The sequence below is a fragment of the Psilocybe cubensis genome, chromosome 5 (assembly GCF_017499595.1).
Source record: "Psilocybe cubensis strain MGC-MH-2018 chromosome 5, whole genome shotgun sequence".
NCBI classification, from domain to species: Eukaryota; Fungi; Basidiomycota; class Agaricomycetes; order Agaricales; family Agrocybaceae; genus Psilocybe; species Psilocybe cubensis.
Window position 1 is genome coordinate 3511717 of NC_063003.1, and position 15180 is coordinate 3526896.

Genomic DNA, 15180 nt, shown 5'->3' on the forward strand with positions numbered 1-15180 from the left:
TTGCTTTTTATGAAAAACGTTTTATGTCCGTAGCGACATGATGTGTTAGAGGTGCCCAACGAAGCACGAAGTCGAATCCACAGTTCCGGGAGAAATTTAGTCAGAGTCTAAACCGAAAAACTGATAACCAATTATGTTTAATTTGAGGACAAAAAAGTATGTGTTCCGGAACCAACAGTGACCTTACGAGAAAATTGTCAGCAGCAATGGGAGGCGAGGCATGTGATGAACTTACATTGTTGGCACCGGGAATGCTAATTACAGCCGTGACCCCAACAGGAACAACAACGTTAACAGTTGTCCGTGTTGAGTCTTTGGTCCAGGCGACGCTGAGATTACCAAACGGTGTCATAGTCCATGCGCTAGCGGCATTGAGAGGAGAAGACAGTAATGGAGAGATTTTGACAATCTCAAAGGCAGGCGCGGTTGCCTGAATACCGGCAACATGCTTGTATAACCAATCTTCAAATGTACCAAGGAATAGCTAAACAATGTTAATAAAATGTGAGGATAATAGAAAATAGGAAGACGTACATGATCGTGAGAGCGAGCGGTCAATAACCAATGCTCCCACTGTTACCGCGTAAGTAAAAACATAAGTATAATGATTTGCAACATACCATGGTGGTTGCGCCATTTTCAATCCAATATCCCCAACTAGGAAACGTTGTTTGTTGCGATACAGCAAACGCGGTATCTCCGTGGCCAAAGTCAGTTAGCACGGGGAGTAGGAATTTTGTCCCAAGAGCTCCTGTATTGAGATGCGTTCCGCGGGAGGAAATGTCCTGTGATATGCTATCCGCAACTTTTTGAATGCTCGTATTGGGGGCAAGACCAAATGCAAGGGCGAGAATGTTATGTGTTTGACGGTATCCCGAATCTCCAACGCCGGTGTAGTATCCAGTGGTAGGGTTTAAGAAAGCGTTGTTGAATGCACCCTTAACATTCTGTGCCTGAGTCGAAAATGTTGACGCGTCTGATGACTTGTTGAGTACTGTAGCGATTTCACCCATGACGGTTAGCATCTGATATCTAGGTGATTTGTTGGTGATAGCCTTGTGACACAGAAAAAGGACACGTACAGGAAGGCTGTTGCAGATACTCGAGAATCCTCTGGTGGATTACCTCCCAAGGGACTTGTCTCCGGCGTATCCCAATCACCCAGTGAAGTTTGAGCAATGTTGTTTGGAGAGCGGCCTAGTTCAAAGTTGACATAGTTCTTCATGCTATCGTAATGATTTGCCAGGATCCTCTCATCACCTCGATACTGGTATATCCACCAAGGGATGAAGATAAATGCAGAGCTTGGGGTGACATCGTTATTTCATGGATAGATAAACAAGTGCATTTGGCGCGACGTACTGCCAGGTAGGTGCTTGGTTATTTGCACCCCATCCACTATCTGGTGCGATGACGGCAGGTGGACCAGATCCGTTTGGGCGACTTTCATCAACATCTCTCACATACTTCGCCAAAAGGTCTTGGGAATCTAGATTGACAAGGAACATTTCCTAGTAGCACAGTAGATTTCATGGAGCGTCAAATTTCGAACTGGGTCACAGAATGCAACAACGCTCACCGTGCCCAGCATCGCATCACCAGTCCAACCGTTCTTCTCAAATGTCGGACAGTCAGTAGGGATACTATGGACATTGTTAAGAAGCGTGTATACGGCTGCTTTATGCATTTTATTGAGGAGGTCACTGGACGATTGAAACCCCCCGCGATACGTAAGATCGTCGTGAACAACACGTCCAATAACATCTGCGGCGGTCGGCGGCGGGGAGTTCGTAGGCCATCCTTCAATCTGGACATACTGGTATCCCTTATAGCTGAACTTCGGTTCGAATACCTCTGCAGATCCAGTTCCAGCCAACCAAAACCGGTCTTCAGAAGATAATGGGAGTAATGAATGCAAAAGTCAGGTTACAATGGAGTTTAAACACGAATGGTACGTACCTGTTTGGAAGTTGTTTGCATAATAATGCTGGGTATCCTGATAAATTACTGTTCCGTCTGGCTGATTACAAAGGTAAGTACAATATGTCACGCAATACATGTTTAAAATCAGGACTCACATTCAACTTCTCTCCAAAGTGGATGGTGATAAGCGTTTTCGCAGGCCCGGACGCTGTTAGTTTGACCCACCCCGCGACTACACGCTCATAATGGGCGACGAAGATTCCTGTTTGAGGTTGAGTGATGTTTACTGGAAGCAAGCTTTGCACGACACGCGTGGGAGGCTGATTTTGATTGACGAGTGTGCCCAATGGAGCCGACATGATTGCTGCTTGACCCCATGCCGACGCGTTAAATCCAGGTGAGTCAAAACCATGCTGTATGTAACTCGCTAGCGAGACAGATCCTATGAGTATAACAGGTGAAATATAGCAAAGAACATTGATCACCGTCAAAGTTTTCCCCTCCAAAGACGTCATCCAGGCGTGTAGGACCGTCAATAAACTGCCAAGTTTCATCAGTGACGACTCTTGACAACGTCCCATCCGTGAATCCAATCGAAAGAACCATTCGAACTCGTGGTTCACCGTGCCATGGCGCAGAATTCCAATTCCAGACACTTCCCTGGGTCACACCATAATGGCTCCGGCCCAGCTCGGCCCCTATCGCATTTGTGCCGGATTGGAGAAGAGAATGAACATCAAGGGCGACGTATTGAAGTTCAGTATCGTACTTGGTGAATCCTGGAGTCAGGACATGATCGGAGGCTGGAGCGCCGTTGATAGTAATGCTGGCATAACCACCCGCAGCATAGTATAGTCGTGCAAATGAAATGGGTTTGGAGACAGTAAACTCTTTGCGGAGGAGCGGGGCAGGATGTTCTGTGAGAGATTCTGATATTGTGACTTGAGTACCCCACGGATTTATTCCATACAATCCGATGGAAGTTGCAAATGGCCAAGAGGAGTCGTCTGTGGAGGGAAGTTCAAATCCGTCTGGAACAGCGGAATTAACTCGCCATGTAGTGTCTGACACAAATGTTTGTGTTGAATTGTCGGTGAAAGTGATTTGTACGGCGCTCAGAACACCAGCTGGATTACCACCGCCAGAAGTTGGGTCAGGTGTATTTTTTGCTAGAACAGCAAATAAGGCGGAAGAGCCAGATACATTAACGGTGAACTTCTGTGCTGACTTCCAGATATCCGTTTCGTTGGGTGAGACCCCAACAGAGTCCCCGTTAACATACAAGTCAAAACCATCGTCCACTGTAATCAGGATTGTAGCAGATTGAAGCGTCTTTCCGCTAGGCGCCGTAAACGTCTTTCGAAATGCTCGGGATCCGGGTGGAGCTAGGAGAGGATTACTTTCGGACGACCATATCCAGTTAGACTGAGCGAATGACAAGACAGATTTGGATGTGGATGTGGGAATCACAACTTGGTTCGACCATGGTCCTTGTCCATAACGACCTAGAACATTGGAGGAGAGCCACCCCGTGGTCGATGCGTTCACCGAGCTCCAATCGCTTGGAATTGATTTGTCTGATAGCCAACTAGAATCAGTGGGTACAAATTCCGCATTGCCGTTGTCGAGATGAATCTTGATAGAGGCGAGCAGTCCCGCAGGGCCATCACCACCGGTTCCCACATCAGGCAGGTTGGTGGCACGTACCGCAAAAGCGGGAGTATTAGATGACAAAGGGATGGAGAAAAACTGTGCGTCTTTCCAGATATCTGCAGTGGTGGGTGAGGATCCAACGAGTGTCCCGTCAGCGTACATTGTAAATTGATCGTCTGCTGTGATTAAGATATCGGCAGACACAACACGTCGTCCAGGTGGAGGAACATAGGTACGTCGGAAAACTCTGTCGCCAGCGGGTGCATTTGGTGGATTAGTCTCAGGAGTCCATATCCATGACGAGTTTTGAAACGAAGAAATTAAATCAGCGGAAGGACCATCAGCGGGTGCTGGTTTGCCAATCCATAAACTGGAACCCCAGTCACTATTAGTTAATAGGCCTGTGGAGAATTTGGATGAAGCAGAGGTGCTGCCTGATGCGGTCGTGACCTCGACGGTCCATGAATATTGGGTATCAGAAGCCAGTGTGGGCCCGCCATATTCGATCAGGTACGACCTTTTCGATGAAATTATTCCTGTATCCCATATTTCGCCGTCCGCGGGCGTTGTCCCAGCTGAGACCCGCAGTCGGTATGAACTTTGGGCATCATTGTCCACTGAAGAAGATATAATCCACGAGAAACGAGGGATTACATCGATTCCCAGTGGTTCAGCCCGGTTTTCGACCGTTAAAGCAGACAGTGTGGGTACTATCATAAGCATTAACTCATGATTCTCGTCGTTCTTCATGTAGACGTACCAGCAAACGCGTCGCGCACCCATAGCAGAGAGAGTGAGAAAGTAAAGACTGCGAATCATCAGATGAGGGAGTCGAACTTGACACTAACTCTACGTACCACTTTGTAACTTCATGAGATTTGGAGCGATTCTAAAGGAAGGGTGCCCGTATATTTAAGGGCCGTCGACAGACGACGCTGTAAATGGACAAGGCAAGAATTATTTAAAATCAGGCATGAGGTCACGAGTGATAGACCAACTGACCTTCTGCAGGATATCGCTGTGCGGCAAGAAGTCAAACTCCCAACACGAAGCCACGTTGAAGTAGGTTCGGATTGGCGAAGGAATTGTTTGAGATATCATACGGTATCAACTGGTCAAATGAGAGCCGAAGTCAAGCTTAACATAGAACATGACACGGTGCTGAATGTGGTGCTCTGGAGAAAAGAATGTCCATCCCGGCCCGTTGTGTAGATTGATAAAGAGGGGTAGTTCTTGAATAGATACGTGGAATGGTGCATCATATGCATAGGATATCGACAGCTATTGGTTTGATTCGGCTATGGTGAAAAATACTGAAGGTACAAACCATTCAACCAACTTAAAACGATCATGCGGTGTCTCCGCAGTTGCAGAGACATATCAAGGTAGAAACACCCGGTTGTTCTGAGAAACGTAAGAGCAGCTTAGAACCATTATATGGTAATCGAGGAGGGCAGCCCTTCAACAGAGTGACGTACATGGCCGTATCTCCTCCACGGGTTGGAATGTGTTGTGCCAGAAACACAGCACTGAGTCCTGTATGTAGCCCGTTACGCCTTCAACCTGCTTATGTCCCACACCAATAATTTGTACCTACAGATGATCCCTTAGATATACAAACATCGATAACTAATAGTCAGTAGATAGATTAGCGTAGAGAGGTGAGCATCACTCACACGTGCGTCTTAGCACCCTGATTGCTTGTTGCATGATAATAAACAGATTCAACAACAACAACTTGCTTATGTCAGTGATTATTTGCACATGCTGTTCTTATTTGTGTGTAAGTGGGTGACTTCCCGCAGGGATTCCTTTTCAAATGTGTTGCCTGCCCCCTCAAAAACACCATTCTGACGAGAAAAGCAGTAAGTATGACCAAATTTGGGTGAAATATCATATAGGATGTACTCACCGAACGTATGGAAGCATAACAGACGGGCTTTGTCGAAGGGAAGAGAGCCCATCGCTGAATCTTCGACTGGCGGGAGGTTGAACTCGGCGTCGCAGCGACGAGTGACGAGTGATACGTGAGCGCCGGAGTTTGAAAATCCGTTTAGAAAGCGTCATTTGGATCTGGAACAGGGGGGTACCCCTCTTCTAGATTAAAATTTAGAAATGGGTTGAATTTCATCTCCGGAGGCCTCCGGCACTTCGGCAACCCTCGCTTAGCACGATAAGATAAATCGCTCGTAGTAAATTTCCCTAGTATCAGGAAGACGTAATTCGAGATATAAGGGTGAAGGAAGAAATATTCGGTTGGACCTAATATTCGGGGGTTGCGTAGGGCTTTGGCGGATGGTCTTGCCAGAAGTCGGTTGAATCACGTGATAAGGCGTGAAAGCCGACGCGAGAGAGAGCGCGGAAAGGATCAAAGCTTTAACGGGAAATTCTGGTACTCGCTAATATCTTATCCGTAGATGAGCTCGCGTGGTTACTCATCGTTGAATTTAGAAAATAATCTGTGTTTCTAAATCCTGCGGGAAGTCATCCAGTGACTTGATTAGTACTAGTAGTTTTCAAACATTGATCGGAGTGCAAAATAGTGAGATTGACCCGAGCGGAGATCGAAATAAGTGCTGAGCAAAATGCTGAATCAGAAACGGCTGGTACTAGTAGCGGCTGTTGGACGAGCCTACATGAGGATTCCTGTCATGATTGACGCACATTGGCCTCAGCCGCTACCCAAACCAGTAATAATAATGTCTCCCTCTATGTCGACCTTGGCGGGCAAAAGCGACTTCGGGCGACACGGGAATACGTTCCATCATATCTAAACGGAATCAGGAACGTTCATGGCTTGAATATGTTAATGTACAATTTGATTTTGGTACAGTCTGGGAATATGGTATTGTATATACAGTGATCACATCAACGACTTGAGTCGAAGTTCAAGTAACCCTTCGCTGAAGCCGGATTGATTCACCACTACAGGATGAGGATGGGATGAGTCTCAGAGGACAGTCATCCGAGATGATATCAATAGTGTACACGCGCGTTTTTGCCATGTGCATACCGATGAAACTAATAGGCTAAGCGAAGTAAACACGGAGGGATGAAGAAGATAGCAACGCCATCGCCGTTTTTACCAGTTAGACATGTGGTGCGTATTTGATAATTGACCGTGACCAAGTCGGGGAGCAGCATAAATACCACAACAGCTTACAAGGATTGCTGAGAACACCAGACCCACTCTTCGTCCAGCAGAAACAAAAATCTACCGCAAAGATGAAGTTCTACTGCACCATCATTGCTGTCATGCTCGCTGTCGTGTCCTGCACCGTTCAGGCTTCCCCAAGTCCCATCGCTGTCTCTGGGCAAATCGAGGCCCGTGGATGCACCTGCAAGCAAATCGGCAAGACTGGAGAGTACATTTGTACAGGGACTTCATGCCCTTGAGAAGTTAATGTCAGAGTGAGTCTCGTCCGTGATAAACTAATTAGTAACGACCTCTAACACCGTTCAGGTTCTCGTCGTCAAACATACCCCACCTTGTATCTTCCAAAGTCAAATTTTGGAGTTGCCTTTTATGTGGTTCTCATCAACTAGGTCTACATAATTTATAATACCCAAATTTTGCAAATCATATATCATATTTGAGTTTTCATATAGGGTTCTGGTTCTACTTGACTGATTGTTTACATGCATGAGAAGGATTTTTCATCAGAATTTCACTGCAAATACCCATATCACTATTTTTCGTTTGTGTCGGTTATCTGTCATTATTATCCCCAACTTGAACGTCCTCGCTACGCATTCGATTCAAGTCATTTACTAAAATCAGAACAACCTTCAGAAGTGCTGAATTTCGAGTTGAAAAATTTATCTTACACAGTGTCCTGTGGATAGAGCACATATGGGGGGACGACAAGCCCCAGCGTTACAGAATCCCGGGGAGCACAGTATTTCACCAGCAATTGGGCAGGTTAGGCTTTCGCAGTCCACATTGGTATCACATATTTTAGCTGAGTATGCCGTCAGAGCGAGAGTGAGAGCAACCACGATGCTTCTGAGATTCATCTTAGTAGAGGTTTGTTTTTTAGAAGATGAAAGATATCTGGCTGGGCGTTGAACATCATTTAAAGGTCTTTTATACTATCTATAAGGTTTATATTTTTAGACCTTTTAATTTGATTTGAAGGATGTTTCCCCTTGAGGCTTGCAGCGACATCAACCCCACGGTCAACGCCTAGCTGGCATGTGCTAGAAAGCTGTCAATCTCAGGCTATAAGTGCTATGTCTTTAGTTCTATTACAAATTACAGATAGGTATCAGTTCAAAAAGTACAGCGTTTTGTGCGTGAAGAGTAGATCGTAGTTTAAGGTGTTATGACGAATGGGTGCCCTGTGCTTCTGTATGAATGTTCAATGCACTTCATCCGATTTCATTGTGAATTGTGATAGTTGCGTTCAGTACTGTAGGTCCTCCGAATTGGTCATCGGCTCCAATACGTGACGACATGGAATGCCGCTCGTTCAGGTGTAGGTTCCCGCGATCAGGCCGTGTAAACCGTATGGCGATTTATCAATATCGCTTATCGTAGACCTCATTGGAGCTACTCTGCTGATATTTTGTTTTCAAGATTCTCGCCACATTCTTGATTCTGGCGGCGGATAGTCTGTAGTGGTGTCAGCAGTCTGGGAATATGTAAGACTTATTAGTGCCTCGTTCAGGCTCTTGGAACACAGTATTATAATTCACTTGTTTTCCCGTGTAGATGATTACGCGCATATGACTGGGCAGAAGGAGCCTACAAGTCCCCAGATGGAGCTTGCAGAATCACTGAAAGAGTTGTCTCTTGTAGGAGTAGACTTGGAGAACTATAAGAAAGGGTTAGATATTGGTATGTGAATCCATGAAAACAATTCATTTGAGTCGTTATGGAGATATCCAATTAGATACCCTAACTGTAGAAGAACGACTCCAACAGAGCCACAGGCTTAGTTCTTTTGGAAAGCTTTACTTGGAGAAGTACCGAAAATCCAAGCAGCAAGAAGACATAGACCTATCAATCAAATCGTACGAGAAAGCTATTCGCCTTGTTGCAGATGATTCTGGGCTACTCGCATATGACTACGACTACGCAATCGCCCTTTTTGAGCGCTACAGCCTTCTCCAAAGGCCTGATGATCTTGAAAGTGCAATTTCACGTGTGGAACGGGTCGTGGAAGGTACACCGGAAGAAAGCAGCGACTTTACCCATCGATCAGGCTTTCTATCCAGCTTATACTACATCCGGTATCAATCTTCCAGGACTATATCAGATCTCTCAAAAGCCATTGGAGCCATACGCAAGAGTGTCCACGCCAATGAAGGAAACGAAAAGCTGGTGTCTAATCTCAATAATCTGTCGGTTTTCCTCTATCAGCGTTTTCGGTTATCCCCAAATCATGACTTAGTCGACATTTCTGAGGCAATCTTGTATCAAAACCGGTTGGTGGAACTGACGACAGAGGATGATGATAACAGTCCATTTTGGTTGGAGAAGCTAGGGGGTTTGTTAGAGGCTCGTTTCAAATACACTGGGGAAATAGAGGATCTGTCAGCCGCAATATCTGCCCTCGACAAGGCAATTGGTATTTCTCCGGCCCAGGATAATAATAGGATTAGAAGACTTGGGAAACCTGGCACGCTTTATCGTCATCGATCACAATATAAAGGAAATGCTGAAGACATTTTTCGAGCGGTAGAGGACCATGAGGAAGCGTTACAAATCTCCCCAGATGACTATTCCAACTTCTACGAGCTTTATGAAAATGTAGGAAACTCGTATCTTGCAATGTACCATCAAACAGAGGATATACAACATGTATCCGAGGCCGTCACTGCGCTTAAAAATGCTGTTGACCTCATCCCGGAGGACAATACAGATGCAGCATCGTATTGGTCCAATTTGGGCACCGCATATTTGCGCCTTTTTGAATGTAAAGGTGACCCACAGGATTTATCTGATGCCATATCGGCTCAGGAGCGTTCTCTTCAATTCGCGTCAACAGACAGTGTTCAGCTTTCCTCCTTTTACGATCATCTTGGAGATTCTTATCAAATCAAGTTCGAAATATATGGTAACACGCTGGATATATCTAAAGCAATATCTGCACATCAGCAGGCAATTCAGCTCATGCCAGAGAACCACATACTTCGGGCAGACCGTCTCAACAACCTTGGGACAGCGTTACAATGCCGCGCGGAGAGAACGGGCGACATTTCAGATATATGGGAGGCAATAAGCGCTCACAGAGAGGCTGTCAAACTATGTCATCCAGACAACTCTAATCTGCCGCTCTTGCTGTCAAACCTAGGAAACGCGATCTTCGCCCAGTTCAAACTAAAAAATGACCCAAAGGCCATTGATGAGTCAATTTCACTCTACCAGCAAGCTCTTTCCATGACTGGGAACAAAAAAACAGATGCCGCTGTTGCAACTTATTATGACAATCTCAGTATTGCTCAAAGACTTAGGTTTGACCTTTGTAAGGTCGAGAACGATATAGATGGCTCTATTTCATCAGCAGAGATAGCACTTAATCTTACACGGGAGGGCCGCCACTTGGATACCATTGGACGATTGAACAACCTTGCTACAGCTTTGTGCAAACGCTACGAGCACAGCAAAATTCCTGCTGATATATCGAAAGCAATACAGTCTTTGGAGAAAGGAATACAGATGCTCCCCAGTATGGCTGTCCGTTTGCACATTTAATACCAATATATAAACTTTTTGTTCCATACATAGAAATCTCAGAAGTAAAGATCCGATAATTATTTGCTCTTATTTCCGCAGATAGAGAAGAGATTGCCGGACATATAGATCCAGTGTCCATACATTTACAGGTTGCACCGTCAGATACAACTTTGAGTACCATACATATAGTTTTGGTGCCCACATATACAAAGCACAATCCCTTAGAGAGTTCAAACACGCCCTTTCATACATATTTTGCTTCCTCACATATGTTTTCAGGTTTCCCGTATGAGTGATTTGACCTTTCTTTTGCCTTTCTTCCTCCCGAAGATATATAGTCGTTTTTCGGCATGTGTCTATGCCGTGCTTGCCTGGACATCGTGAGAATTCGGCAAAATTCGGCAAATGAGGAGACAAATGACAGTACATTCCCTGTTCCTGTCGACACATACTAATTGAGCAATGAAAAAGATTCACATATCTGACAGAAGTAATTATCTACCTGTATTATGCCTGATTACAAAAGTATCACGCCTCTATAGCTTTTGACGAGTATTTTTGGCTACTCCTACTTAAAAAGGCCTAAAGTTGAGATTGCAGGTAAAACTCTGAAATGAATTTCTCTTTATAGCCTCTACACACGTTTACACTGCTCAAGCGTATAAATTAATACTCCTAAAGAGTTTTGTGACCTTGCGACAGTCGTCCTACATCCTTCACAAGTAGCAATTCCCCTGCAAAGCGGGACGAAAGCTGAGTTCCCACGCTTGTACGGCAAGGACGGCACGCATGATAGTCATCTTGACAACTCTATATCTTCGGGCAAAAGTTGAGGTATTATGCGGAGAGGGTCACAGAGTGTGGTGCTACGTTGTTTATGTATGGTTTACCTACTTCTATGTGTGTACCTCCCATTCAAACTGGAGGGCATGCAAAAACAATGACCGGGATGGTTTCCTCTATATTCGGAAACCATCTGTCTATAACCGGGACATCAAAGAATGTATTTGGAATTATATTCAATTATGACTTATATGTATGGGACAAGAAGTTTATATATTGGTATTAAATGTGCAAACGGACAGCCATACCCCAGCAATCATCCGTGGCTTTGTTCCCTTTTGTTCAATCTCGCCAATTGCATAGAGTTGTGTGCAGAATTTGCATATGATATAATGGCCAACGACGATGCCGCTCAAATCTTTAAAAGTGCCGCTTTATTAAAATCAGCGCCTCTCACGCAGAGATTAAAAGCTTCTCAGCGGTGGGCAAAGACAGCCAAGAGTAATGGAAAAAATGATAGCGACTATCTAGACGCATACGAAATGGCAATATCGTTGGTTTCGCAAGTCACAGGGATGGAGAAAACCATCGGTTTGCGCTATCGAAATCTTTTCGACGAGACAATCTCGGACCTACCAAATGAAGCCGCGGCGGCAGCGTTCGCAGCCAGTAATATCGATTCAGCATTCGAATTCCTAGAACAAGGTCGATGTATTGTATGGAGACAGATTCATAACCTCCGAACACCATTTGACAAACTATCAAGTGTTGATCAGGACTTGGCTGATGATCTTTCACAAATTGCGAAGGAACTAGAGTCTGCTGGGCTACGGAATGAGGCTGTTGTAACAGGCTTAGATCCCATTGTTATGAAGGAAAAAATGGGAATCCAGGAGGAAGCCACTAACAGCGCCCAGCTTGCACAAAGATGGGACGCACTACTTGCCAAAGCTCGTAACATTGAAGGATTTGACGACTTTTTACGGCCTCATCGATATCAAGATATTATTCGCAGAGTCCCCAGTACCGGGTACGTGGTCGTAATCAACATTCACGCCGAGAGATGTGACGCAATTGCCTTGGGAGGTCCGAAGAAAGAGGCTCTTCACATTCCACTAAATCTATTCACCTACAACGATGCAGTGCGCCTTGTAAGGCTACAAGATACCGTTCTTGAGTCTCGCGGATCCCGTACGACTGAGCATGAGATTGAAGACACCGTTGGGACAAGAGGATCGAGACCTTATTTGAGGTCATCAAATCCGATGCAAGAAATTTTGGGCGAACTATGGACAAGCGTGGTTAATCCCATACTCCAAGCGTTGGAAATCAAGGTATGTATTCTCCGCCATCTTCTGTTTTAGATACGATTGAGTAAAATTTGGTCATTAAGGGCCCAATGAGCGATTTAAAACGAATTTGGTGGTCTCCTACTGGTCCGCTATGCTTTCTACCGATCCATGCAGCTGGGATTTACAATACCAGACACAATGTGTGCCTTTACGACTATGCCGTGTCGTCTTACATTCCTACTGTCAATACTCTGATCGATTTATTGGGGCAAGCATCAGAGTCTCAATATGCAAAGAAGATAAACGTCGTCGTTGTTGGTCAGGGGCATGCGCCAGGCCTCCCTCCATTGCCAGGCGCCCAGAAGGAAATCAATATGCTCAAAGACAAATTCGACTCGGCCAAAATCGAATTTTCATGCGTAGAAGGATCCGTTGCCACAATGGAACGAGCAATGAAGGATATGGAAACTTTCAACTACATCCACTTTGCCTGTCATGCCATACAGGATACTACCCATCCTCTCAAAAGCGGATTTTATCTGTCCGACGGACGTCTAGAACTTTGGAATATGCTGAAGGTTCATAATAGAGATGCCGAGCTTGCATTTCTATCTGCATGTCAAACTGCGAGGGGGAACAGCTGGCTTTGGGAAGAGGCAGCGCATCTGGGTGCAGGAATGCTTGCTGTGGGCTACAGAGGTACGGTGGCGACGATGTGGTCCATCATGGATCGTTATGGAGCGAAGGTGGCAGAAGACTTTTATTCCGATTTGTTCAACATTGATGAAACTGTGGATAATCTTGGACGACGATTTGGGTCAGCGGGGTCCCTTCATAGCGCCATCAGTCGCTTGAGAGCAGAGATAGGAGACTCGGACGCAGCCATGCTGGCATGGGTACCATACTTGCATATGGGAGTGTAACCTTTGATGTAGCGACACCAGTCAAAAGTGTAACTCATGAATTTTCGTATATTGGTATAGTGTATGGGAGGTATGGGATAATCTTATACAGATATGGTTAGATGACGCTGGGTATCCATTAAGACCCGACACACGCAAATTTCAAAATGAGCCAGAGCCTTGGTCCCGGATTGCCAGAAGGTTATTTTTAGACGCATATGCTATTTATAGAAGACAATTGGAACCGTTTCGCCATAGGCGTGTTAAAGTGTTTCTGTGAAATTTCGGTGGTTGGTACTTCATTCTACTTCATAATTTACAATATTCGGCGTCTGTTGTGTAATCTCCGCCATACTCGAAAAGAAGTAACAGGTTTATTAACATCAAAATGAAAGGAGGGAAAAAAAGAACATTGCTTCACAATTGGCAGCAAACTGTTCCGCCGTTCATGCAAGGGTAGTCCACGTTGAAGAAATACAAGGAGAGCCACGGATATTAGAGCGATGGCCTGTCCTCGGTAAGATCAAACGTCGAGAGCAGACAGATCCGAAAGGTCGCTGTTATCCACATACCAAGCCGTCGCCTATCACCACGTTCCCGCGATTGAAATGAGAACCATCGGTGAGCCCGACTCGGGCCCATTTTCGACTAGACGTCTACGCCGTGTAATCTGCGTGCGACGTGAGCCTGGACACGCTCAGGGTGTATTATCTGAACTGGGATTAATTTGCCAATATTTCCCAGCGCGCGCGACGAAATATTGCGTCCGGGCAGGCTTGGTTCCTTCTTTCGAGCAAAAGGCCAGGGCGGTGTCGCTCAGAGTAAATACGTACCTTGATTTTGCCGCTACGCTCCGCGGGGCGTCCAAAGAGAAAAAAAGAAGAATGACAGACGCAAATGGGCCAAACATATGGGTGACTCTATGACTTTCTGGACAGCGCTAAGCGTACGATGCGTCGCCAGTTAATCGTTGGAATGAACGCCTTCCGTGCGGTACGTTACAGTATGTTGCTTCTAGCATGTCGAAAAAAAAAACTTGGAGCACGCTGGTAAGAAAGACTGTCGGCTAAAGGAGCGACTTGATACGCATCATCGGCGAATATCGGTAGCGTAGACCGTTGAAGAATTCGACGAGCACTTGAAGCTGCTGCTGCACACAATGAAGGCACACATGAGTGAGAACAACGGATATCGTGTTAGAGATCACGGCGTATTACGGTGACGCCGGATATTGCTATAGAATGAATCTAGGGTGACGGAGAGAGTATAAGTGTGTACATTTACATTGACAACAGTTTGGCAGGCAGCAGGGATGGACAAAACAACAGAAATTCCAGAAGAGAGAAAAATGGAAAGGTACCGTGATTGAGTGTAAATAAAAAATGTTGGGTTGGATTGGGCGAGAGGTGGTCATGAGATTGGACTTTTGTGACGGACGATTATCCGCAGGAGAACCGTGATTTCGTCGACGAGGCGATGAGAAAATAAATGTGGAGGGAGCGTGGGGGGCGCCGGAAGACGAGAATATCGAGAAGAGATAACGAATGGGACTAGCGCATGGTCGAGAAGGAACGTGAGTGGGGGCTTGTGTCCAAATGGGGGTCTACGGACCGAAGGGGTAGGAGCCACATGACAAGAAATACAACAAAAGAGAGAAATAGAAATCTGATAGGCGGATGAGGGTGGGAGTAGTGCGGCGAGATGTACAACAGCTGAACCGCATACGAAACAGATACGAGGGAAAAAGAATAATACATACAACAATAATAAAAGCAGTCCCAAGGATAAGATGCAGCGAGGTGAAGGTTAAAAGCAGATATGTGACCCGGTTTGTGTGTATTGAACCTAGTTCGTGAAGGAGGAAGGCGATGGAAATGAAATGGATATTCTTCTTCGCCTCTGCGAAGACTGGGCGAAGGGCTCGATGGGATGTCGTAATGCCGGA

At 45.6% G+C, this 15180-nt stretch overlaps 3 protein-coding genes across 3 annotated transcripts; 2 read left to right on the forward strand and 1 right to left on the reverse strand.

Annotated features, from left to right (window-relative positions):
- Positions 1-137: 137 nt before the first annotated feature.
- Positions 138-4359, reverse strand: JR316_0006542 (Alpha-L-rhamnosidase; the record flags this gene model as incomplete). Its single annotated transcript, XM_047892288.1, has 10 exons — positions 138-182; positions 236-484; positions 535-573; positions 621-1032; positions 1083-1304; positions 1363-1511; positions 1580-1887; positions 1960-2020; positions 2079-2350; positions 2409-4359. The coding sequence occupies 10 exons, from the start codon at positions 4357-4359 to the stop codon at positions 138-140; spliced, it is 3708 nt and encodes a 1235-aa protein (XP_047749637.1).
- Positions 4360-8304: 3945 nt separating this feature from the next.
- Positions 8305-10276, forward strand: JR316_0006543 (uncharacterized protein; the record flags this gene model as incomplete). The annotated part of the gene is made up of 2 exons (XM_047892289.1): positions 8305-8416; positions 8472-10276. The coding sequence occupies 2 exons, from the start codon at positions 8305-8307 to the stop codon at positions 10274-10276; spliced, it is 1917 nt and encodes a 638-aa protein (XP_047749638.1).
- A 1157-nt stretch (positions 10277-11433) lies between these two features.
- On the forward strand, positions 11434-13256 carry JR316_0006544 (uncharacterized protein; the record flags this gene model as incomplete). Its single annotated transcript, XM_047892290.1, has 2 exons — positions 11434-12375; positions 12435-13256. 2 exons carry the CDS (start codon positions 11434-11436, stop codon positions 13254-13256), a joined length of 1764 nt encoding a protein of 587 aa, XP_047749639.1.
- Positions 13257-15180: the final 1924 nt, after the last annotated feature.